The 26,493-nt window shown below is 34.9% G+C and overlaps 1 protein-coding gene across 4 annotated transcripts in view; it reads left to right on the top strand.

The window, feature by feature from the left end:
- HEATR5A (HEAT repeat containing 5A) overlaps nt 1-26,493 on the top strand; it is an 87,735-nt gene that overhangs the window by 9,556 nt on the left and 51,686 nt on the right. For 3 of the 4 annotated variants that reach the window (XM_074365687.1, XM_074365689.1, XM_010963008.3), the window contains exons 3-14: nt 2,029-2,228; nt 3,518-3,729; nt 4,678-4,786; nt 6,861-7,010; nt 7,802-7,976; nt 13,016-13,176; nt 14,406-14,661; nt 15,264-15,419; nt 16,835-17,085; nt 19,270-19,381; nt 23,174-23,326; nt 24,346-24,445. In XM_074365687.1, the coding sequence (XP_074221788.1) occupies nt 2,103-2,228; nt 3,518-3,729; nt 4,678-4,786; nt 6,861-7,010; nt 7,802-7,976; nt 13,016-13,176; nt 14,406-14,661; nt 15,264-15,419; nt 16,835-17,085; nt 19,270-19,381; nt 23,174-23,326; nt 24,346-24,445 (1,961 nt within the window). In that variant the 5' untranslated portion in view covers nt 2,029-2,102. The remainder of the gene's footprint in view (nt 1-2,028; nt 2,229-3,517; nt 3,730-4,677; nt 4,787-6,860; nt 7,011-7,801; nt 7,977-13,015; nt 13,177-14,405; nt 14,662-15,263; nt 15,420-16,834; nt 17,086-19,269; nt 19,382-23,173; nt 23,327-24,345; nt 24,446-26,493) is intronic. The other variant, XM_074365688.1, reaches the window with a different exon arrangement.

The raw sequence follows: 26,493 nt of genomic DNA on the forward strand, positions 1-26,493 counted from the left end.
GCAGCCTTCTAGTCAGAATCCAGAATTTTGGCCCAAGCCAGAGGACAAAAGTAATGTAAAGAGTAGGGATTGAAAACCTGAATACCCACAGAAGTTGGCAAATAATGTAAATGAATAAGGTGGTCTAGATGACAACTGTGATCTGCTGGAGAGTCCTTGCTCCTCTTAGATTCAGTCATTCATTGCTATAAGGGGATATGGACCCAGATTTTCATGAAAATCTTGTGTTTAAATGTTAGTAACTAATTCTTCCCTCAATACATATATTGTAGGCCAGATTTGGCCAACAGGGTACCAGTTTGCAGCTGCTGTCTTTTAAAAAGGTTCTTTTAGGTATATAATAATTATGATGATCTGGAACTCTAGGTAATTTTATACCTGTACACTCTCTGAGAGAAATAATGAAAGAAAGAAAAGCCATCCCCATGTCTCCCATCTGATTTTCTAATACGTCTTTACTCACAGGCTTCTCTACAAAAGATGAAGATTTGCTTAGGGGAATATGAGCTATGTATTTTATATGGTTTAGTTTAATTACCTACTTGTAGCATTCTGTCTGTGTTTGTATGCAGTTCCAATGACCTGTTTCTGTTTAGCTTAGAATTTTATTTATAATTATCAAGGTTTTTTTGATACGTTAATGAATAAGAGTATTCATCTTATCTGTATATACCTTCTTTGTTGTTTAATGTTCTTGATGATAGCTGTTACTCTTATAAGTAGTAATAATGATTTTTTTTAAAGCCAGCTTTTGTTTTTTTAATTTCTTTTCTTAAATAATTTTTCCAACTTTTTACTGTGATCTTTTAAAAATGCAGAAAAGTTGAAGAATGGTAAAAGTATCACTCACATACCCACTACTATATTTAACTTAATATTTTGCCATATTTAAATTGATTTACTTAACCATTTGAAAATGAGTTGCAGACATCATGCTGCTTTATATAAAGTATACTGCTGTATACTTTAGCATGCACCTCCTAGAAATAAAAGATTCCATAACCACAAATGCTATCTTACAAATTTGTGTGTGAATGTGTGTATGTATGTATTATATACACATTCTTATATGTTATATATGTTTTAGAAAGGTACTGGGGTATATCCAGGAGATGCTCATGAATATAAAAAAAAAAAACCTCCTCTGTCTTCTGTTTTTTTTTTTTAAGTTGTTTTCTTGTTTCTTTATTTCTGTTCTACATATTTTTTAAACATTTTTTATTGAGTTATAGTCATTTTACAATGTTGTATCAAATTCCTGTCTTCTGTTGATTATTTGTGACAACAGTAGGCTATATTGGATCTGGGTGAGAGTAGATATGATCTTTATTGCTATGATCCCTGGACAACATCCATCCAAGTGCCTTCAAAAACATGAGTTTGCTTTCACAACAAGGCTCACAGAGATAAGGAGACTATGCTGGTTGAGATGGGAATCTTTCCTAAAACTCCCAGCTTCAGGCTACTGCAAGCATAGTCTTTATGGGGGTAGGGGTGGGGACAAATGCTACTGGAAATAAGTCCCTTTGCTCCTGGTTTGTATCTCCAGGTAAACGACAGGTTATCTAGCTGGGCAAAGGCCCAGAGGGATGTCATGCTTTACTACAGTATTTTAGTCAGAAGTCTGGATATTTAGTCATTTGTTAATATGTACCCAAGACCCATTTTATTAGAAGGGTACTTATGGTACAGAGAAAACTGGAAATCTTAACACTTGAGGACTCTAACCTTAAAATTTTCAGGATTTTAATGGAATGTCTCTTCTGCTTAGCAAGATTTTATTGATGAATGTCAGTAATGCTGCTCTATTTTGCCTGTCCTCTAAAAAAGGAGTACAGAATTCAGAGGTGGATTTTGTGTCAATGTTAACTGGGGCTTACTTGTAGAATTTTCCCAGTTTCACCCTAGAGCTGTTGCAAAAGATGTCTCTATTTATTTATGCTTTGTGCTTTTCTGTGGAAGATTTCCAGTATGGCGATTGCTTTCTTTTTCACTCTCCTTTTAAAATGTTATTTTCCTGTATTACAGATTTTTTTCTTAGGTATATTGACTGAAGTTTAATGAGAAGAATCGTGACCAGCTAAGAGAATTTTCTTCAAGGAATGGAATTAGCTCATAGCTTATTGCTGAATGAAGAAGCATATAGTCAACTGGGTGAAGTTCAGAAGGCAGAGTTTATTTTTGATTGGTTGAGATACTTGGAGAAGCTCTTGCTAGCAACCAGCAGGGTGGGTAAAATTTCAAAAACTGTTTTTTGGGTTTTCTTTTAAGTGCCAGATAATGTTTAGTTCCTTTGGTTTGCTTTTCTAGTTCTGTCTAGAATATCCTAAATTAGCTTTCAAAGGCTAGGCCTTATTAAGACTTTATAATGGAATATTAATAAGTTTGTTCTGTTTAAAAAGAAAAGGAAGAAATTAGCCAATGTGTTTGATATTACTTTAAGATACATTAAAAACTAACTGCAGATTACATTGTGTTAGATTTCCTTACCGTTATCTTCTGCACCTTGTGTCCCTCCATATGCATAAGTCGTGGTGCGTATAGTGCTAAACAATGTAATGGGAGTTTCCCTTAGAAAAAGGTGTGAGCTCTTTAAGAGGAATATGAGTTGAAGTCTTTGAGTAAATATGTTCCCTCTTAATGAAATGGGTACCAAAAAAAGAAGAAAAAAGAACTAATCTTTAATACCATTTACCTACATTCAGGAGTTGTTAACATTTTGCCCTGTTCGATTGACTGACTGATCTACTGAGCCATGTGAGGTTGTACTTTACTTCTCAGTACGTTTGCATACATCTCCTAAAAATAAGGATATTCTCCTACATAATAACAATACCATATGTAATGCAAAAGTGGTACAAAGATGCTACTCATGGAGACAGATAGCATTTAACAAATGACAAAAATCCGTACAAAATTAACAAGCATTTGATTCTGGAAGTTTAAGACTCAGTGAACACCTGAATACCATTACCACTGTGATGCTATGTTGTACTTTTTCAGAGAGCAGACAAGTAAAATGGAGTAACATTATAGGTATTTAATGCATAAGTTTGCCAAAAGAAAATGGCACTAAACTTAGAAAAAGATCTGAGTAAAATAGATAACCATCATAAGATCAGCTCTGGGGATAGGTTGCTGCTTACTGATGCAGGTATATACAGGGCAGAGGCTTAAGGACTAAGAAGCTTTAAAATACAAATTTGCTCTACTTTTCAAGCAGAAGAAAGATACAGGAGAAGAAATAGAGCCCTTGTCTTTGTTCACAGAGACCATGCTGTATTGTGGTATATATTTATTTACATCAGAATTTATTTTTTGGAGATAGTAGAGCAACAAGCTACCTGTTCATGACATGTAATGACCACACCACCAACTTACTTGTAGCATTTAGTCAAAATAATTCTGCATTTTTCTAGAGCCTTCGGTTAGTTCTTAATTCTATGAAAGAAAAATCATAGAGGATTGCATGTGATTGTGTTGACTTTTGAGCTGTCTTGTTTACCTTCCTTTCTAGAGTGATGTAAGGGAGAAACAGAAGACTCTCGTTGAACAGCTCCTGTCTTTGTTGAACAGCTCCCCAGGGCCTCCTACCCGTAAACTCCTTGCTAAGAATCTGGGTATTCTTTATAGTATTGGAGACACATTCTCTGTTTACGAGACAATCGATAAATGTAATGATCTTATTCGTAGCAAAGATGATTCTCCAAGTTACCTTCCCACTAAACTGTAAGTTAAAAATTAAAACTGAACATAAAAGAGTCCTTCCTTGTTGTATCATTTTTGTAAAGAACCCAAACTACTTGATAATCATTGAGAAACTGAATGCAAATTGTTGTACTAATTTTTTTTTAAATCTGACTTTCAAAAAGATTTAACATTTTCTCATTGACAGAGAAACAGTTCTTTTAAGACTGGGATATTGTACACCAGAGAAAAACACATTGTAATTGACTGTACAATTTGAAAAAAAAAAAGGTGTTTTAGACATATTCAAAGCTTAGATTTGGGAATCAAAACTGTCAGATTAAAATTTTAGCAGTTGAATGTTTAAGAAACAGGTATTTTAAATTCTTCACGTTTTGAATGTTCTTTTAGTTTATTGGTTCTTAGTAGTGAAAATTAATAGTAAGTATATAGAAATATACTCTTCTAAGAGCCTAGAAGAACAGGTTAATTTCTTTCTCCACAAAACTCAATTCATTTTATCATGTGTTGCTTTAAAGAAGGCAGTTTGCCATGTTATGGTTCCACAGTAGTAATTTTATAGAAATTTTTTCTTGATCTAATTTTTAGCTTAGAATGTATTTTCCTATGAAGTTTTCAGACTCTTTGAGAACATTGTTCTGTTCCTTATGTCTTTAAGACCATCTTTGATTATCTGATACATGAGGCCCAGATTTATTAAAAATTGTTTGTAAAAAATTTGAGGGAATGAAATCTTTGGACTGAGATTTAGATTAGTTGAAGATAACATCTTTTTAAAATTCTTGTATTGCAAATTAAATTATTTGATACTCACCTAAGTATCATTCCTTAGGACTTAACAGTAGAATAGATTCCAGGAAATTTTATCCTTTAAAAGTAAAAATAAGTAGTCTTGTTTACATGTGCTAAGATTTTTTTTATTTGTGTTTTTTCATTCATGACTAATTTCTAATTTAAATGTCGTTTCAGTGCTGCTGTGGTGTGTTTGGGTTCTTTGTACAAGAAGTTGGGTAGGATATTGGGTAACACCTTTACTGATACAGTGGGGAATATTCTTAAAGCTGTGAAGAGTGCAGAGGTAAATATAGGTTTTATGGTTTCTAGAGCCAGTAAAAGAGCTTTACCTATGACAGGTATAGTTAGTATGCGTGTAAATATATCCATACATGAAATATTTCTAGGTAATGTACACATGTACTTTGTATATTGAATCTTTATGCGAAAAGCAATAATATAATAAAATTTTGTATGTTGACATAAATTCAAATGGGCAAAAACTAAGGTGTTTATCTGGCAGACCCATCCCTGCTCTCTCTTCTCACATCACCTTTTCTATCTGATCCTATTTACAACTGCCAGAGCCAGGGCTTGTCTGAGGGTCCAGATAGAGTTGCTAACTACTATGTTCCTGATGGATGGATTAGTATTGTATCAGCATCAGAAGAGAGTAAGGAACAAAATCAGGGTGGGAAAGAGTGTGGAGGACATTAGCATGACTAGGATCAGGGTGACCTTTTAATTGGCAGGGGAGTATATTCTCAGCCTTAGCCTCATTGATTTGTTGGCATCATTTACACTGTGAAACCCTCTTTGTTTTTGTAGCTATCTCTTCATTGGACTTCCAAGATACTGTAATCTCTTGCCAACTATAGTTTTACCAATCAATTTTGAAATGAAAGCATTTGTATGTTTATATATCAAAAGTTTTACATCTGTGGTCCCTCATATTTAAGGATAACTCAGCACCTTTAAATATAAAATATCATTACCAGTTCCCGTTCTTACCTTACTTAGAAAAACAGTCTAGAAAACAGCTCTGAAGTAATTTATAAAAACACTGGCTGATCACACACTTTTTTTTTAAATATACCAAGGTAGAACATGGGAAAATTCAAATGTAAAATATACTAAATTTCAAAAAGAATGTAGCTAATTCAAGAGCTTTAAGGAGAAGCGAGGTCCATAACATAAAACTAGTGAGAGAATCAACTCAGTGGATCACTTCTCCCCTGAGCAATAGTTTCCTTAGAGATCAAGGGAGGTGATTCAGAGGGAGAGATTGCTAACATCCAGAAATCTAGTTTTATTTAGAAAGACATGTCTGCAAGAACTTTTATTTACTGAGTTATGGCCACCTTAAACTTTTTTTTCTCTTAACTCTGTTGGTTGAGTAATGGACGGCATTTGAAACTGGCATAAAAGTAGCTTAACAAGTTTCCCATTAGGACTCATTTTGTTATGTCCACCTATAATTATTCACTATTGTGCTCCTTTGAACAAAAATAAATTAATAATATTATTGTGAAAGTGATACTTAATGTTGATCTTTCTCCAACTTCAACTTACCTACAGTGGCCTCACTTCCTGGAACAGAGAAAGCATTTGGAGCATTTAGTAAAACATCATAATACAAACAGCTCCTATTTCTTGAATGTTTACTGTGTACCAGGCACTATGGTAACTGGTTTCCCCACAGAGGAACTTTTACTTCTCACACTGACTCAGTGGGGTTCATCTTATCCTCATTTTAAAGACAAGTAAGAACAAGTTAAAGTCTCACAGCTACTAAGGATCAGAGCCGAGATTCAAACCCAAGTCTTTTAAAATCTAAACGCATCCTTTCAACCTGAGTTAAATTAGTCAGACCAATAAATGATAAAATATCAATAGTCGTAAACTCTATTGATCATTTACTGTATGTCAGGCGCTATTCTAAGCACCTCACAGGTAGTAACTCATTTGATCCTCACAACAAACATTTAACAGATAAAGAAACAGATTTGCCCAAGTACGTGTAGCTAGTAGGTGGCAGGCCATGCACTCTAACCATGTTACCTCATTCATAGCAACCGTTTATCAAATGCTTAACAGCATACAAGCTTTGTGCTAGGCATTTTCCGTCATTCCATTTAATCTTCACATCAATCTTAAGAACTTTATTTTGTGTTGAAGTGTAATATATACAAATAACACTTTAAATAGTAAACACTTCATAAAATAGCAGTATTAATGTTTTCTGGTGTCAGAATAGCTTCGTTAATGTGAACAAAAATCTGAGTATTTCTCTAATATATGAGATAAATTTCAATACTTAATGCTGTTTTTCACAGTGCAATTTTTTTCCTATTCCTTACATTTTTCATCATTGATAGTCTCAAGGTCGATATGAGATTATGCTAAGTCTGCAAAATATATTGAACGGACTGGGAGCTGCTGCTGCACCTTGTCACAGGGATGTTTATAAAGCTGCTAGATCCTGCTTGACAGACAGATCTATGGCTGTTCGTTGTGCTGCTGCAAAGGTAAAATGAACAATTGCTAGAAATTAAAGACAACTAAATTTCAGTTTAACCCTGTGAAAACATTAGTAACAGCTGCGTGATCTTAGAGCCACGACTCTGGTGTTCAGATAAGACTGTCTCATTTTAACATATGAGGAAACTGAGGCCCTGGGAATTACATGAATTTCCCAGGTTTCTTAAAGTAGTTAGCAGCACATTGTCGGAGGTGGGGCGTCCAAGTTACCAGCCTCTTGAGTATTTCTTCCACTCTTCTATGCTTCCTCTCTATAATTGTGCAAACTAAAATGTACATGTAGAGTTTGTGTTGTTTGAGAGTGATTTGTTTCTGTTTTTATCATGCCTTCTTTCTTTTTTTTTAGGGGTGAGGGTAATTAGTTTGTTTATTTATTTATTTTAATGGAGGTACTAGGAATTGAACCCAGGACCTCACGCATGCCAAGCAGGCACTCTACCGCTGAGCTATACCCTCCCCCTGTCATGCCTTCTTAACATAGCTGTTAGATAGCTAAGTTGTTTATGTTGGCCAGCAGATTGGTTCTAAAGACATTTTTTATAGCCCACTGAATTAGAAATGGGTCTTTCTGCCACCCTATATGGACACATTGCTTTATATAGTGTCATTTTTATGACTTTTTAAAAAGTATTCACTTCTTGTCCCTGCAGTCATTATTTAGGTACTTTGGATTTGTGTATTATTTTTGTTAGATCTTGAAAGGTTCTACAACTTACATAGTTCTGAACCTGACATTTATATTGTTTTTCATTAATTTCTTATTTTTCCACTTGAGTAGTGTCTGCTTGAACTTCAGAATGAGGCCATCTTCATGTGGAGTACAGATCTGGACAGTGTGGCCACGCTATGTTTTAAGTCCTTTGAAGGCTCCAATTATGATGTACGGATTTCAGTTTCAAAGCTGTTAGGCACGGTGTTGGCTAAAGCTATAATTTCTAAACATCCAGGAGCAGGTAATTCATGTAATTATTTTCAGAATGTCTTCCATAATTTTTTCCCAGTTGATTTAGACAAACATATATAACATCACTGCTATCCATTATTACTTTTGAAAAGAGGCAGAGAATCATATAGATCAGTTTTGGTTTGTAAACATTTCTATAAGTCCTAAGATTTCATTTTAAAACAATTCTGTAAAAATTTGAGGAAAAATAAAAGAATTCTTAAATAAGTATGCTTTTGAATGTCACTGTCTTCCTCTACATTTTTTTTTTTTAAATTGTGGCATGTTATCCAGTAAGAGATATGATCTAAATCTTGAGAATTTTTCTTTAAGGAACATGCATCTGATTATATACATTTGGCTTCCTATTGGTATAAGGGAATAATGATGTTAATAATTCCAAACAGCAGATACTTGAAATTTAATATATTTGGACAGTTTACACTGTGTTAGTGTTTATTCCCTATTTATATACCTCTAGGCAGTGAGCGAGGATGGAGTAATTTTGAAAACAAGAGAATTTGCCAGGGTTTCATCTTTAATATATATAAAACATTGATGAATAATTAAAAACTTGCTCTGAAGAATAACAGTCTCACGCAAATGAAAATGGGCTTGTTCTGTAGAACCTTGCTCTTCAAACGTCTGTAGACCAGGGGTACTGGCATCACCTGGAAGCTCATAAAAAACACAGAAACCCAGGCCCATCCAACTTACTAGATCAAATTCCTGTTTTAACAAGATCCCCAGATAACTTGTATACACGTTAAAGTTTGAGAATCGTCGCTGTAGAAATTACTTATTGTTATGTTAGAGAGGGTTCTTTTTTTTTTCTAAGCCAGTGTTTCTCAACCAGAGATGAGAATGAACAGGGAGTACAGAATATCAGAATCACCTGGGGAACATTAACAAACTATGGTTCCCACCTTCTCCAATTGAGACCTATAAGATTAAAATTTATAATAAGATATTTATTTTTATTGTGGTTCTAATCTTATAATTCAGAGCTGTTCAGGGCATTTAAGAGTTTAAAACTTAAGCCATCTAAGAGATTGAAATTAGAAGACATGTTTAATCAAACCCTCTTGAAAATGTGAATTGCTCATTTCTATAGATATATCATTGCATTAGCACACAGTTCAGTAAAAACAAGCAAAATACAAAATTGCGTAACGTATGTGAATATTTAAATGCCTATCCTCCTATAGTACCATAAAGTAATACCAGCATTTTTGTAATCAGACTAAGGAAAGTGAAAAATCAGCTTCACCCACACTAAAAATTTGGCTTAATCTTTTGTTAGAAATTCTGCCGTCTTGCATCTGTAAGTTCTAGGCTTGTATTGTAATTGAATTTTTTCAGACAACTAAAAAGTGACCTAGATGTCATAAGAGATTGTTTTTTTTTTTAAAGAAGAGACTAATAGTTAGCAACATAGTTCTTGATTATTTGCAAAACAAATGCAGTGGAGGTTTGTACAGTCAACTAGAGTATGCAAAGATTATGAGATACCGAACTGAAATGATTTTCCTAGTAAAACCAGCAGGCTTCTAATAGATGCTATATTATACCAAGGCACTTGAAAAGCAGGGATTGAATATGACACTTTCCTAACATTGGGATAAGTTGCCAGGAACTTATGGAATCTTTTAAAGTGACTTCTTGACCGTGAACCTCAAATCATACTCTATTTCCTTTATCCATTCACTCTCCCACTTTCCTAATTGACTATTTTATACCTTCATCTTCTCTCCTCTTACTTTCATTTGATGACCTGTCTTCCATAGGGTGTCCTCCTAAATCTTCCCACATTCTGGCATCTGTATGCGTATATTCTGACTTTCCCACTGTTATTAGATGAATTATTGCTGCTTCTATTAAATCCACGCATTCAGTATATATTAGAGCTCACCCTCTACCCTGCCTGAGGACATTGCTCTAGGTAGTCTCCCCTCTCCTGCATCAGCCTTTCCCTTATTGGATATTCCCTTCGATAACATGGTTTTGTTTCTCTCATCTTTAAAAAGTTTTTTTTCTTGTCTTATTTCTCTAGCCAGCTGCAACCCCATTTGTCTTCTTCCCTTTGCAGCAAAGTTCCTTGGAAGAGTTCTTGATATTCACTGTCTTTAGTTCCTCTCTTCTTTCAAACCAACTTCAGTTAGGATTTTCCCCCAGGCACTTCTCGAAAACTGTTTAAGGTCACCAATGACCTCTGTGTTCATCATTCATTCAGTAAATAAAGAAGTATTTATAGGGCCATGATCTGTTCTAAGGATGTGGGATATGTTATTGAACAAAGCAGTTAAAAGCCCCTGCCCTTTGGAGCTTTTGTTCTAATATTTAGCCATAGTAAGTCAGTGGGTAGTTCTCAGTTGTCTTACCTGACCTTTCGGCGTCGTTTAACTCAGTTGACCCCCCTCCTCATCCTTTTTTCGCTTGCCTTTTAGGACCTCATGCTTCCTGGGTTTTCCTTCCTCCTCTTTAGAAATTTCTGTTCAGTCCTTGATGATTCCTTGTCTCCTCATAGAAGAGGCCCATCACCTAGTCCCTGGTCTTCTGCTCTCTATGTATGCTCACTCTTTGATGATCTTATCCAGCCTCATGGCTTAGATACCACCTAAATATCAGGGTTCCTGGATTTATATCTTCAGCCCACACTTCTCTGTTGGACACTGGTCTCTTACATCTTGCTGCCCATTTGACATCTCTATTTGGATGTCTACTTGATGTCTCAAATGAACTTGTCCTAAAGTGAATGCTTAATCTCCCCTCCCCCATACATACACATACCTGCCCTCCTTGGAGTCTTGTAATCTGGACGACAGCTCTGTCCTTGGAGGTGTTCACACTGCGGTTTGTAAAGTCACCCTTGAATCTTCTCTCTCTCACTCAGTAGCTATTCAACTTAATCTAAAATGTACCTAGAATCGGGACTCCTTAGGGAAGTGGCTTACGGGGTTGAGGCAAGGAAAGTCTGAGGATGAGCCTGGAACATCTCGTGCCAAAAAGTAAGGAGCTTCCACTGGCCAAATCCAGGACAGTATTAGAAACAAAATAATGATAGAAATGGATTATACCCTATTACATTAAAAAAGAACCTGTGAGTACATAATGAAAGTAAGTAAAGGAGAAGAAAAAGGTCTTTTTATGGTGGAATACCAACCAAAAAATTTAGAAGTAATGATTGTTGGATACTGACCTTTTTTACAGTTATTATAGTAATTATTTATGCAGATAGGAATCTTCAGTGCATTCTTAGATAAAGGTTTGGTGGGTTACAGGTTATTTGTGCTGTCTTAAAGTATCAGCACACAGGTGGCATAGTAATTACAAAAGGAAAAGTGATATTTTACAGTGGACAAGACTGGCGGACACTTTATTGAGGTGTTCACAGATAGTGTCACCAATGTACGGACAGACTGACACCAAGACTGACGCTGCCTTTGGATGTTATACACTGAGAAGGCTTACAGCATTACTTACGTAATTCTCTTGAGGAAACCCTGGACAAACTCAAATTGAGGGCTTTTTCTATAGATAGAACTAGTCATACATGTATTCGTCAAAAATGAGAATATGATAAGGGAAATATGGTGAGTGAGTTTAGATGAAGAGTATATGGGAGTTTATTTTACTATCATGCAGCTTTTTGTATTTTGACTTTCTTTTCCTAATAAAATCTTAAAATATATATGTATAAGTATGTATATCCAGACTCAACTTTACTGTAGCCACCTTGGCCTAAGCCACCATCACCTCTTGCTTGAATTACTAAATTGTTACTAATGGTTTTCCCTACTTCTGCCTTTGTCCTCATCTACAGTGTTCTCAGCACAAAAGCAAAGTGACAGGTCATATCACTCCTCTTCTCAACATTCTTCACTGGCACCTCCCTTTACCCACGACCTTCTAATAATGGTCTACAAGGTTCTATGTCCTCTGCTCTCTCTTTATCCTTCCACTCTGGCCTGTCTCCCACTAGAGTCCTCCGCTATTCTGTCCGTGTGGCTCTGCCTCAACTCACTAGGCATAAAAAATACCTGCTCTGTTTTTTGCATGACTTTTAATCGCTGTCCTTCATACTTGGTCATTTGTTAGTCTCTCTTTCCTAGAATTTATGATTCACAAGGGCATGGATTCTGTACTGTTCACTCACTAATGTTTCTCTCCTAGATGCCAGTACAGATTTTCATCTGTTTGACTTGGTGATCTCTAAGGCTAGATCTAAGGAGTAGATTTTTAGGCTAAGGAGTAGAATTTTTTGTTCATAACTTTGATTAACAGACGTTTATTTCTTCATAATGTGTATGATTGTTGCTGACCATTATTTTTTCAGAAGGATGAAAGGGAGAAAACAGGTTCTTTTTTTTTTTTTTTAAGGAATTACTATTCCCTAGATATGCACAGGGAGAAACTCAGCTGTGTCAAACTGAAGACAAACTTAAAACATCCTGCCTAATTAAGCTCTTAATTATTGCAGCCTAAGAGCTGAGTGAGCAGTTATAGTAATATTTAGCTTTGGTTTCTTTAGAGACTGAGGATATAATAGAAGTTGTACTTGCAGTTGAGAACTTTTAAAAAACAAGACACGGTGGTTATTTTACTATATAAGTTTCATGAATAGTTTAGAGCATTTAGAAAAACAAAAGTATGATTTTGGCCTTGTTAGTATTTTAAAAAAATTTTCAAAGCATTATATAGCATTTCCATTCATAGAGAAATAGAGTGGTTTATTTATGCTTTCCTTTGTTTTAGAAGACTGTTAGCCTTTTAACTTCTTCGAGGACAAGGGAGCACTAGAGCATAATCTCAAAAGACATAGACTTTAAGATGTCATTGACATGATCCATCAAGAGTCCATTATGATCTGACCTCTGAACCCTTGTGTGATTTTGTATGTTAATGTGTGTAATGTTCTGTGAATTTTGCTTTTTGTTTGGATTTTTCGTTGATTTTTGTTTCTATTAACATTCTCTTGAATCAAGATCATACATTAAAAGTTAGTCTGTAAAACCCAAATCACATGTTTTGTTTTGTTCTTTGTTATAGCAGCCTCACGTCACAGCACTCGCAGAGTGTCCCTGGAGGAAGTTCTGGAATTACTAGGAACAGGGTTTCTACGTGGAAGTTCAGGATTTCTTCGAGCCAGTGGAGATATGCTGAAAGGAACCAGTTCAGTCAGTAGGGATGTTCGAGTTGGAGTTACTCAGGTTAGAATTACAAATCAGTATCTAAATGTAATTCTCACTGGCCTGTAATGAAAGTTTTAGTATCTGACTCCCAGCAGAAGTGATACTGTGCAAGGTCATCACTTATGCTCTCATATTTATAAATAGATATGGTGAAGCCAAAACACTTGTTTAAAACTAGGGTACAAGTAAGAGAACCTTATTTATACAAAGCCAACTGAACAGGCTATTACCCACTTTAGTTGTGTTTTCAGTTCGTAATAAAGGGAGACTTTTGTTTATTTCCTTTGAAACACAAACACCATTTTTTTGTTTGTTTATTTCTAGGCCATGGGCTTCCATGTGTTTTGTGGTTTAACATGTTTTCCACTGTGTTTATGTCTGTTTGTACAGTTCAGATTTAAGCTATTAGGTACATATTATTTGGCATGGGCAATATTATATTTGCATTTTATATGGTCTCTATTCCCAGATAAAGAGTACAGCATGTAATCTACTTAAGTGCTTAAATTCTTGGTCCTAAACAAAATGTAAAAAGCTAAACCCTGGGAAAGGGGTCTTAGAATAAGACAACACAGAGGTCTTAGGATTCTTTCCGTGAATTATCTTGTTTTCTAAATGCCACCATGGTTCAAAGCAAATGTGTATTTTTTAAATTGACACATATCTGAATTGTTTATACTATGTGATACTAGACTACATGAAAATGTACGATGTCCCAGTGTAATTGTAAACTGTGTTTTTAAAAAACAGATTACATAAGGAAACTGCAGTCTTTGTATCTCTGGGATAAGGCAAACCATTAACATTCATGAAAACAAAGTGCAGTGATTTGTCACTATAAACTTTCTTTCCAGGTTTCTAGAACTAAACTTGTTTAGAGTTAATGGTATTAGAACATAGTTAATTCTTACATTGCGTTTCTTTTGGGTTTTCTTGTTGACAACGTTAAAGAGCTTGAATGCTTTGTTTAGAGACGTCACAGACACATTTTACATACTCACTAGCTATGCTGACTATCCTGAGATTTTGCACAGTCCAGCCAAAATAAAATAGGCAGCATTAATGAAATCTCAGCTGAAACACTTCAATTTTGGCTTAACAAACAAAAAAAAGTACTATTTTTCTATAGGTAAAAAGGCTTTATAAATGAAGAAGTAGTAAATACAGTCTGCATATTTTATGGAAAAGAATGTTAATATAGAATTGAAATTATTTCATTTTGAAGACAAAACTCCTTTCTTTTTTAGGCTTACGTGGTATTTGTTTCAACACTAGGAGGAGCATGGCTAGAGAAAAACTTTGCTGCCTTTCTTTCTCATATCCTAAGCTTGGTGTCACAGTCACACCCTAAGGCCACGCAAACTCAGATTGATGCTGTCTGCAGTCGCCGTTGTGTTTCATTCATCCTCCGAGCTACTATAGGAGGCCTTCTTGGAGAAAAGGCTCAAATTGCTGCTGCCAAGGATATTTGCCAGGCTATCTTGAAGTTAAAGAAAGTTGTGGGTATGGATCTACTAAGACAGTCTGTTTTAACAATGCTAAAGGAGTTGTCCTTTGGAAAAGCTGGACTGATATATTACTTTATTAATAAAGAAAACACCTTTATAATGCAGGTCAGTTGTTTCAGAGTAAAGTAGTCAATGTAGAGATGAGACATACATTAACTTGGTAAGAACTATTATATATATGTACAGGTCTTAAAGGCTGGTAGATAATAGTTCCTCAGAATTCATGATCTTCCTATAAAAGTTAATAAGATACATTGTCTTTGAGACAGTTCGTCTCAGTTCTTGTACTGTGTTAAGTCCACTGCTTATCTTGAGTAGCAATAAAATTGAAATTTCCACGAGTTCTTTGAGTGCCACTTGCTAAAAGTTATAAGGGATCTGTGATCAGGTTACTTGATTATTGGTTGTATTAGTTCAGTTATTTCTCTGTAGATGCAAGTTCTCATTTTAGTATTTTAGTTACTGCCTCAAGCGTTCCACAGCTATCAAGTGGAAGTATTAATTTTTACCTTTATACATTTCTGTTCCTAATACCCACCTCCTAGAATATATTCTAATAAAATGGTGGTGCCTACTTAATTCTTGTACTTCTGTCAGATGCTGTAATGAGTGACGGTAATTTGGAAACCCGGCTTGGCTCCGCAGATGTAGCTGCCAGCCAGCACATGCTGGTCTGTGCTTTACAAGAACTTGGGAACCTCATACACGGTCTCGGCACCACAGCTGCACCTTTGCTACAGGATTCAAGTGCAGGTATCTGTTGTTTGTGACCAGTCTGAATAGTTTTGTTTTTACCTTAGACGGCTCTTCTCCCAGAAAGGAAAGCTCCCTCATATAGCTCATTTATTATTGATTCCACTATATATTTATTATAGATGTCTTATGAAATATATATACTCAAGATTATTTAAAATATGTACATATTTGACTTTTTTTTTTGCCTTTATAGTTGAAGGTTGTTCTCTAAGTCTCTCTCAACCTCCAGCCACCTTTCTGGAGATGTTTAAGATAATACGAAAAAACAGAGAAGTAAACCAGAATTCAGATCTTTCATCTGCAGTGAAAGTTTCTGTATGGTGCACATCATTAATTTCCTCTAAGTTCTTTTCAAGCAGTCTCTTTTCTTTCTCTCTTTGAAAATTATTTAATCACTTTGGAGATGATTCACATACCATAAAGTTCACCCGTTTAAAGTATACAGTTCAGTGGTTTTGGTATATTCACACAGTGGTGTTAACACTACCACTATCACCATATTCCACAGTGTTTTCATCACCCCAAGAAAAAGTCCTGTACCCATTAGCAGCCATTCCCCATTTCCCCTCCCCCCCCAGCCCTAATAACCACTAATCTGTTTTCTGTCTCTATGGATTTGCCTATTCTGGACAAGATTTAATATAAATGGAATCATACAGCATGTGGCCTTTTGTGACTGGCTTTTTAAATTTAATTACTTTTAAAAATCATCTTTAGTGGCTTTTGTCCTTTGACTGTGATACATAATTCCTGCTGACTGAAGCTTACATTATACTTGGTTGGGAGCTATTTATCCTAGACAGTACCGTTTGAAAACCGTGTACACAAACTTACATGATTTGATGAAGGTGTAAGTTGAATTGTAGCAAATGTAGACTTTTTTCTTACAGGTATTTGCACTCTACTCTTCATAGTGACTTAGTAGCCCACTGAGGACCTTGTGAATCCTTGATTTTGTTCAACATTTTGTTCTCAGATAAGAGAGAGATGATAGGTAGGGAGTATACCAATTGTCTAGATAAATGTGCCAGAAAGGATTTAAAACAAAAGGAGGATGGAGCAAGACGTCACATATCTTCTCAAGATGTTTTTGTTATTTATTGATTATTTTTAATTTCTAGTACCAAAGGAATGATCTCAAGTAAGCAGAATATTGGCTTATTTAGGAAATTAAATTTTTCCTTTGTGTACTGACCTAATTTAAGCCAGTTTTTGTGAGCTATATTAGTAGAAGTAATTCTTGGGTACAAAAAATTGTTTATAATTATGTATCACTTAATTTTTTTCCAATTCTGATTTGGCTTTTGATAAAGAATATGTTTTATATCCGTGTGGCTACTCACTCTTGACTGTTGGGTGGCTGAGTTTTATCTGTGTAGCTGAGTTGTCTTTTGTTTATTCTGTCCTTCCAGGTGTCCTTGACAGTGTCATTTCAGTTGTTCTTCATCCCAGCATCTCTGTTCGACTGGCAGCCGCCTGGTGTCTACACTGCATTGCTGTGGCACTACCTTCCTACCTAACGCCCCTATTAGACCGTTGCCTTGAAAGGCTTACTGTGCTTAAATCTTCACCTGAAGCAGTGACTGGCTTTAGTTTTGCTGTGGCAGCTCTGCTGGGAGCAGTGAAACATTGTCCTTTAGGAATTCCACATGGAAAGGGCAAGGTAATTTCATTCTTCACATGTGATAGTGATGTTTCAGGTTTTTCCTAAAAGCATCCTTGTCTTCTGTCATCCCAGTATCACCCAGTCAGAGCCAAGCAGGACAAACTTCTGAGCTGTACTACTTCTTAATTATTATTACTGTGGAAAATGAAGGGATGGTTAAAAATGTCATATTCACACTTAAGCAGGAGTTGCTTTCTGTGCTTTTTGTTAGAAATATCTCCAGTTGGTAACAGATTTTGTTCCTGAAGGCTTTTTTTTTTTTTTGTCATATATTCAGCTCTTCCATAGAAGTGCATTTTAAAATTGCATTGCAAAGGACAAATGGGGCTTCAAAAGAAATCTTAAACTTTATTTAATAATTTTGTAGTTGGTGGTATTATTTTGAAATTAGTTTACATATACTTAGTAAGATGAACTAATTAAGTAATGTTCTTAGGAACCAGTATTTTCCATATTAAAAAGAACTACAGTCATAGAATCAAGAAAGTTAAGTAAAAGCCCCATATGTTAAATTTAAATTAAAAATATCAGTATGAACTTTTAATTTCATTTCACTCTGTCCAGACATAAAAGCAATGACAACTCAGTAGCAGAGAAAACCCCTAGTGCCCAGATTATGGCTCTGAGTACCATTTCCAACCAAAAAGGAATCAAGGCTACTTGGAGGAATGGCTGATACCAGATCGAGGGCAGGAAATGCACAGTGTATAAACCTGGAGTATCTTGTCATGCCAGAAAGCAAAGAAGTCATCAAAGACTATTCATTTTAAATGGATACAGGAGATAGCTGTAGGCTCTCCCTCTGACCAAAGCTGGGATAATGTGTACATTAAAAAAAAAAAAAAAAAAGACAAAGATAGATTAAAACAGAATAAATATGTAAAATACCATGAGTTCATAGTGATATTAAATTGCATTACTATCCAAAAATACGGGTTTTGAATGTAGCACTTTGAAACAGATAGATGATACAGAACCTGGTGAGTAAATAATCCAGTCTTAATGTATGAGGAATTTTGAAGAGAACTAAAGAAAACTTTTTAATGAAATATTAAACACAAAATAGGCAAAGCATGGTGATGGAATTTTGTTTCTTTTTGAATAGGCATTGTAAGTTGTCAAAGAATATTGTTTGACAATGAATGCCCTCACAGTCTGGGCCTCATGCACATACAAATATTTTTTAAGAACTAAATCACCATTGTTCTTTTCTTTTCTGTTGTCACTCCTGTGTGATTATTCATTGAGTATTATGGTATATCCTCCACATTTGGGCTTTGCAAAAGAGTATGCCATTACTTCAGAAATTCTTAAGTATTGCCAGCACCATCAGAATAAGGTGATTGACAACTTTGAAAGTTGCTATTCACTTAAATTTATTATTTTAGTTATAATCTAAACTAACACATCACATCTTGCTAAATGAAGAATTGCCATTGTGTACATCTAGTGTTCTCACGTCTTACTAATTCAGGCAGACAGGATTGGTTTGTTTTGCCCTCACTCTTTTTGAATGCTTTCCACTGACTGTAGGGACTGCAAGTAGTCATAAGTTGATAGTAAGTTGGTTGATTATTAAAAAAAAAAAAAATACACTAGCCTTCCTCTTTAGAAAAGTTATATGCCAACTCATAGCATTTGCTGCACTTCTAGAGGTGATTGGTAACAGTTTCTGCTATGAAACTACTTCAGTGGGAGACTATTGACTACTTTTAACTATGGTTATATGGTATACTGCCTCTGGAAAGACTATTATCAGCCGCTCCGTTAGCAAAGTAGTATCCAGGATTTTAAAAGGGCAGGTTCCTGTAATAAAACTTTCTCTGGTAATTACAGATCTAAGAAGATGATTGCTTAAAACTAAAAATAAATTCATATTTTATACAGCTAAACTTGAATGGCTGTACAATGTTGTCACATTATACTCTACAAAGAATTATAGGACTGCTGTGTACAACCTAATATACCAGTATTTAACCTTGAAAACTTACCTTGTTTAGTTTCCTTTATGACATTGTCCTCTGGTATAGTCTACATGAATGACAGTCCTTTATCATGTACATTTTTTATATTTAAGAGTTAATTTTTCAAGAGATTATTATTATTAGTTGCTGTCGTTTGGCCGGGAACCTATAAACTGATAGACTTTTTTTTTTTCTTTGTTCTTTTATATGTAAACAGATTATTGTGACATTAGCAGAGGATTTGCTGTGTTCTGCTGCTCAAAATAGTCGCCTTTCGGCTCAGCGCACACAAGCTGGATGGTTGTTGATCGCTGCACTGATGACATTAGGTAACAGTCTTGTGGAGGGTTTATATAACTACAAACTACTTTGTCTTTTCTGAATGTATTCTAAAGTATGATTTGACAAGACTAACTTAATATATACCAGAATTTAAATATCTGCATAAACATTTTTCTCCTGTTAGTCACTTAGGAAATAAATATGCTTATTTACTCCATTCCTCAAAACGTTTTCAGATCTCCTTAATTGAAATTCTCTTCAAGACCAGTTTATGAGCCTTAAGTGGAGTAAGCAATTTAATCATCTTTCAGACTTAACTCTGAGTGACTCAGACTTTTCCAAAAATTATTCACATCTATCTTCAGAAAAAAAATTTCTACAATAAAAGGATAGGCAAAAGAACATGTGATAGCTCATGAATCCAGTTCTATAATTGTTCTGAGAATTGGTGACACTAATAAAGTAGTTACATTGAAGGGGCTAGGGTGGCTCATTTAAATGATTTTTATTAAAAATAAGCAATTATTTTGTGGTCATGATTTTTATATTTACATCTTACAACTTTGAAACTAAGCTTTATTACTTTATTAAAGCTATGCTTTGTTTTTAAGTCTCTTTTTGATGATTGTATGATTTATTGTTTGTAAAACTTAGATGGATTTGACTGGTAAATCATTTTGACACCTCTGAAGTAATTTGATCTAAAAGGAGCTTAATTAAAAGAAGTAGTTATAAATGAAGGGCCACTTTAATATTTTTGAGATCATTAAAGAGATTTTTTGGACTAGATCAGGGTTCACGCTATGGACCAAATCTGGCTTGCTACCTGTTTTGTACAGCCGGTGAGCTAAAAATGGTTTTTACATTTTTAATGGTTAAAAAAAAAAAAGAATGTTTTGTAATACATGGGAATTATATGAGAGTCAGCTTTTGGTATGCATAAGTAAACTTTTTATTGTAGCACAACCACAGTCATTTTACATACTGTCTGTAGCCTTCAGGCACTGCAGTGACAGAACTGAGTAACTGCAACAGAAACACTATGGCTTTCCAAGCCAAAAATGTTTATTGTCTGGGCCTTTATAGCAAATGTTTGTTGACCCCTGGCATAGATCATGATTTCACAGTGTGATAGGGATAAAGTAGACAAGCTTTTATTTGCTTTCGGCCAGGTGTTTCATGCCTGCCATATTGATATTCTTGGTTAATTAAAGGGGAAAATAAACTACTTAAGAATTGCAGTATTTTAATGAACAGAAGCAGTCAAAATTCCACTGGAAGAAGTCTACAAGTGATGCTTTCTCCTTTCTAAAAGAGACAATCTTTTAATGCATTTTCATATTCAACATACCAAAAAGGATAAATTAATGTTTTATTTAATTATTGTGTTTTCTTGGCCTTTATTTTTTAATGCATTATTTTCCCCTTCAATATCAATTTTTAGAATGTATTACTAGTATCTTAGCAACTTTCAAAGGGGATCAGGGAGGTTTTGCCCTTAAGTATCATTATAAACTCATAGATTTTTGTATATTTATGTTTCAATCCACTGCAGTCATTATTCCTTTTGATCCTTAGATTATCTCATCTTTAGTCAGTGGAGAGCGCCTTCTAGTTAGTTCATATGTCTTCTTAACATGAACCTATATTCTTTGATAACGTCTTTATTTTTGGCATGACAAGATGTCCCAGCTTTTACATCATATATTTCCTGCCCCAGACTTGCAATCAGTCATTTCTCCAAGGAGCTCTGAGTATTCTTTTTGTGGGAAATGGTATTTAGATGACTGTCTGAGTGCTTTAAGTTTTGCCTGGCAGTTTTAATACCTCTTTTGCATTTTCAGCATTTTCTTCACTATTTACATTATTTTTCATATATTCACTGTTCTGAACTAATGTAAACTCAAATAGGCAACATTTAAGTCTGTTCCTCAAAAACGAACTATGATAGTTTTTAGCGGTTTTTGCTCCACACTCCCAGTTTATTTGAATGCACACAGCACCTTTGTTTTACTTGCAGATACCTACGAGTGTCTCGTATCTGGGTGGCTCATAAAGTGAGTTCAGTTTTTGTTGGATCCAGTATTATTCTTGGTGTGAATAAACTTACTGTTGTTTATATTTTAATTTTGTAATTACTACAGACTTTTTTTTTTAGGTTAGTTCATATATGTTTCTGAGTTCATTATCTTGACGCCTCTCTAGGAAAGAAATGGTACATTGTTCACTGTTGAACTCATGAGGTATCTTAGAGGTACAATGGCAAATATTTATGAAACTTCTTATCAACTATGGGTATTCCTGGTGGCTCCAGACTTATTTTATTTTTTGGTATCTGACTAAATTTTGCATTCAGAATTTTCTCTGTTCCCACAGCCCACTCCATAGGAGTGTGCCTTTGTGCACATGTGCATGCATGCATTCACTCACAGAAACCTCTTACAGTCACTTTTTCCTAATTGCCTTACTTTAGTTTTTTTTAATTTTATTGCAGTCCTAGTGTGTTTTCAGTACTACTTCATCAAAGAAAGTAGTGAGCCAAGAGTACTGAATTAGGCTTATTTTGCTGTAGGGATAAATGTAGGGCCTCTTCCTAAAAAGCAAGTCAGAAGAAAAATGGCAAAATTAATTTTTTTTATGTACTAAATTTTATGCATCAAAAAAAGATTGGCTTTTAGTTGCCCTTTCATTTGCCATTATGCTCACTCACCTCTTCATATGCAGATGAGACTGTTTTGGAATGATAACTGCATAATGTCACATACATAAATGCCTATCACAAGTGGAGCACTCTACTGCATATAAATTCATATGACCCTCAGAACCTGTCTAATGAGGTAAATACTGTTGTTATCCCCATTTATAGATGAGGAAATTGAGGCACAAGAAGGTTAAGGAACTCATCCAAGCTTACACAGCTAGTAAGTGGGTGGAGCCAGGATGTTAACCTCGGTTAACCTCTCCTTCCAGAGCCCAGCACGGTTCTGTGCCATGCTGCCATACTGAAGAAGCAGCAGAACATGGGAATGAGAAGTAGGGAGTACTTGTAGGAGAATTTTAAGATTACCCAAGAATTTTAAAGAAAATTACTTGGAGAAAAAAGCTGTGCATTTTCATTTTTATATATCTTGTTCTTTTTTCATAACTGATAATGCTATACGCTATCAAGTACGTACAGTCAGCTCTCTCTATTCGTGGGTTCTGAATTCAAGGATACGGTGGACAGTTGTACCATGCTACGTTATATAAGGGACTTAAGCATCCTTGGATTTTGGTTATCTGTGGGGGTCCTGAAACCATCCCTCACATATACTAGAATATGACTATAAAAAGCTACCATCATATATTGCCTTTCATTACTGGGTTTGTGTATTCATGATCACTCACTTCATAAATGTAGTTGCTCTGAAATCTTAAGAAGAAAAAATTTCATTCAGATGGGTCACATCTGATTTTTGACTTTTAACAAATTGCTATCAAAAGGTAGAATTACTAGGGAAAACATTAGTTTTGGGGCTACTTTAAAGTGACTGAGAAACCCTTGGAGACAGGCAGTACAGGTGGTTCTGGCTTCATTTTATGGTTAATAGAAATTGAGTCTCAAGGAGGTCATAGCAGTAGTGGAAGGGCTGACGCTGGAGCTCAGACTTCACTGTTTTTTGTTTTTCCTCTCTGTACTTCAGTGCTGTCAGTCATTCATCCGGTAGTACATTCATTGAAACGAGAAGGGACAAAGTAATCCAGCAGTAGTGTGGGTTAAAATATACTTAAGAGGAAAGAGTTTTAAAGAGTAACAACTGCTGGGTTCTTTTACAAGTGACAAGTTGAATAAATTACAGGTCCTGCATTTGTCAGTCATCACCTTGCTCGAGTTCTACTGTTGTGGAAGTGTGTCTTTCCAGTGTCTCCTAAAGATCTAGAAACAGAAAAGAGCCGAGGAGATTCATTTACGTGGCAGGTAACCTTGGAAGGACGAGCTGGTGCTCTTTGTGGTAGGTTGAGTTCAGTCTTCTCTCTCTCTTTCTGCTAGCCTTTTCCATTCCACCCTTGAACTTTACACATTCTTGTATGTCTTATTTAAGTTTAGGGGAGGAAAAAAACTGCTTCTGGTGATTTTTGTTATTGAGTATAATTGACTGGTTAATGATTATAACACAAGTATGATGTCATAAGCCAAATTTAAGAGTTCTTATCCTTAGGATGCATGTTTTACTTTATGCAATCCAGTTGAGAAATGTCAAGATTACTTTGTGTTAAGTGGGCATTCATTTCTCTTTTCAGAAATACTAGGGTTCGATTTAACTAGCATTGATTGAGCATGGTTTCCATTTAGTTTTTTGTATATGAAAGTTGTGCCCTTCTATAACACATAGACGATTAAAAATAGTATCCACCATGAAAATTTGAACTAAGGAAGTGTGGGATCCCTGAAAAGACATGGAAGCATTGATTTTGGCTTTGTTTATTCATGACATTTTTACTCTTTGAAAAGAAAAAATTATTTTAAGAGTAAAAATGCCATGAATAATTAAAACCAAAATCAATGCTTCCTTGAAACTGAGTCTGACTTTAAAATATTCATTTTATTCTACATATGAAATAACTCCTTAAAGAAACTTCCGTATTTCAGGTAATATTTATAAAACCTAACAAGCTGACTCAAAAGTCAGTCTGGTTTGTCAGAGCTAGTGTAGAACTGGCAAACTTGAGGATAAGATAGCTTCTACTTCTGAGCTCAAGGGCTGAGTGAAACCCCAGGAAAGCAACGTTTGGTTAACTTGGTTGTTGGTCTCTTATAGTAATTCTAGAAGTTTGATTTTTTTTCTTTTTTTGTTTGGAGGTAGAAGACGTTAGCTTCCTTTTTATAGTGGAGTTTCAAGATTTTTTTGTTTGTTTGTTTTAGGACATTTGTTTATTCCTTTAATAAAAATGCAAATGCTGTACCATAATTGAATGCTTTTTTTCATGATTCATTACACTCTGCCAAGTGAAAGTCTGTTCTATTTTTCAGCTGTCAAGAGCTTTGTTTCCCACTGTGGTGATCTCCTTACTGAGGAAGTAATGCAGCATCTTCTTCCACCACTTCCTTGCGCTGTGGATTTGCTAACTCAGTAAGGATCCACTATTTAGATTTGATAAAATTTTTTAATAGCAATCAGTTACTCTCTGATTATGTAGTATCTTTTAAAGTGCATTATTAATAAGGCCAAGTTTCTATGGTTGGTGAATGATTTTCCTTTTGCAGAGGAAGGCAAACACTTAGTTATATGATTGTTTTTTTTTTTAGGCTAGGATCTTGAAAGAAAAATACATATTAAAAGGGAAGGAAAGTTACTTGGTGGATAATGTATCTTCCATACAGTCAGATTTAACCAAGAAATTAAATATTAAGCCTGTTAACCTTTTCAGGTATGCGCTTTATTGGTTTGTTAGTGCTATTCTGTGTTCCTAAGAACCAGATGCTTGTTAACAGTTTTGGTTTTTTGTTGTTTATATTTTTCATATATTTGATTTATACGTATATGATAAAACATTTTTTTAATCCAGTAAATGTCATGGTCACTTAAAATTTCCGAATTAATAAAATGTATACTTTAGAGAAAGTCTTTACAAAAAGTATTTAATGATATAAAAATGAACACCCATGAACTCTGCACACCTAGTGCAGAGGTTAGTGAAGGTTTGTTGTAAAGGGCCAGAGAGTAAATATTTTAGGCTTTTCTGCCCAGGCAGTCTCTGTTGCACCTACTCAACTCTGTTGTTGTATCTTAAAAGCTGTCATAGCTGATCTGTAAATAAATGAGTGCAGCTGTGTTCCAGTCAAACTTTATTTACAAAAATAGGCAGTGGGCTGGATTTAGCTAGCCCTGAATTAGAACATTAACGATAGTGTCGAAGTTACCCGTGTGCTCCTCTGTACTACCATTCTTTCTGCCCTACTTTAGAGGTAATCATTATCCTGAATTTTACAGTTGTCATTCTCTTGCATTTTTAAGAAGTGTATCCCATATATGTGTTTCCCTAAATAGTACCTTGTTAAGCTTTTGCTTGGTTTTGATCAGGCAAATGGTTATCATCCTGTTTCTGAGACTTGTTTTACTCAACATATGTTTCTAAACTTCATCTGTGTGTAAGTTTGTTCATTCTTTTTGGTTACCGTATAATATTTAATTGTGTGAATATACAGCAGCTTACTCATGCTCCTGTCAATAAAATATCCGAATTATTTTCCAAAAGTCTTGCATATGTCTGTCAGTGGTAATGGGAGTATCCTTTGATCCACTTCTTCACCAGCGATACTCAGACATCAGTTCTGCTTCATCCAGTAGGTATAAATTGGTATCTCATTATGATCTCAATTTATCTCTGATTCCTGATGGTTTAAGTGTCATTCTGTATGTTTATTGTTCCTCATTATGTCCTCTTCTGTGAAGACTATTTATTCCTATCTTTACCTATTTTTAGGTAAAATCGTTCTTTGAGTAACATTCTTAATTTAAATGTCAAACTTACCAATTTTTTTTACCTTTTGGTTAGTACTTTCTGTCATTTGATTAAAAAAAAAAACTTCCTTCACAGTTACAAAGATACTTTCTTTTATTTCTCTCTAAAATGGTTAAGGTTAGCATTTAAGTCTTCGATCCATCTGGAATTAATTTTTGTGCTTGGAGTGAGGTAGGGTTCCAATTTCATTTTCTTTCTTGGTGTGGATAACAAATTGTCCCAAACTTTACAGAGAAATCCGTGCTTTCTCTGATGATTACTGTTCCTCTCTGTTGTGTATTAATATTCGCATATAGACATGGTCTGTTTCTGTGCTCTCTGTTGTGTTCAGTTGGTGTGTTTGCACATTTCTGTGCCAATACCACATTGCCTTTATAATAAAGTATAATATCTGTTAGAGTAAGCTTCTTGGCCTTATTCATCTTTAGGCATAATTTGACCCTTTTTACAGTTTTGATTGTCTCCTGTTGAAATTTTATTTGCAATTAAATAGAATCCATAGATACATTTAAAGGTAATTGTTATTTTTACCATACCTACAAACATGATACCTCTCCCCTATTACTGAGGTTGTTGACGAAGTATAAAACTGAAAGTTTTATGTGTCCTTTTAAAAAATTTATTCCTGGATACTTCATATTTTGCTTTGCAATTA

The sequence above is a fragment of the Camelus bactrianus genome, chromosome 6 (genome assembly GCF_048773025.1).
Source record: "Camelus bactrianus isolate YW-2024 breed Bactrian camel chromosome 6, ASM4877302v1, whole genome shotgun sequence".
NCBI lineage: Eukaryota > Metazoa > Chordata > Mammalia > Artiodactyla > Camelidae > Camelus > Camelus bactrianus.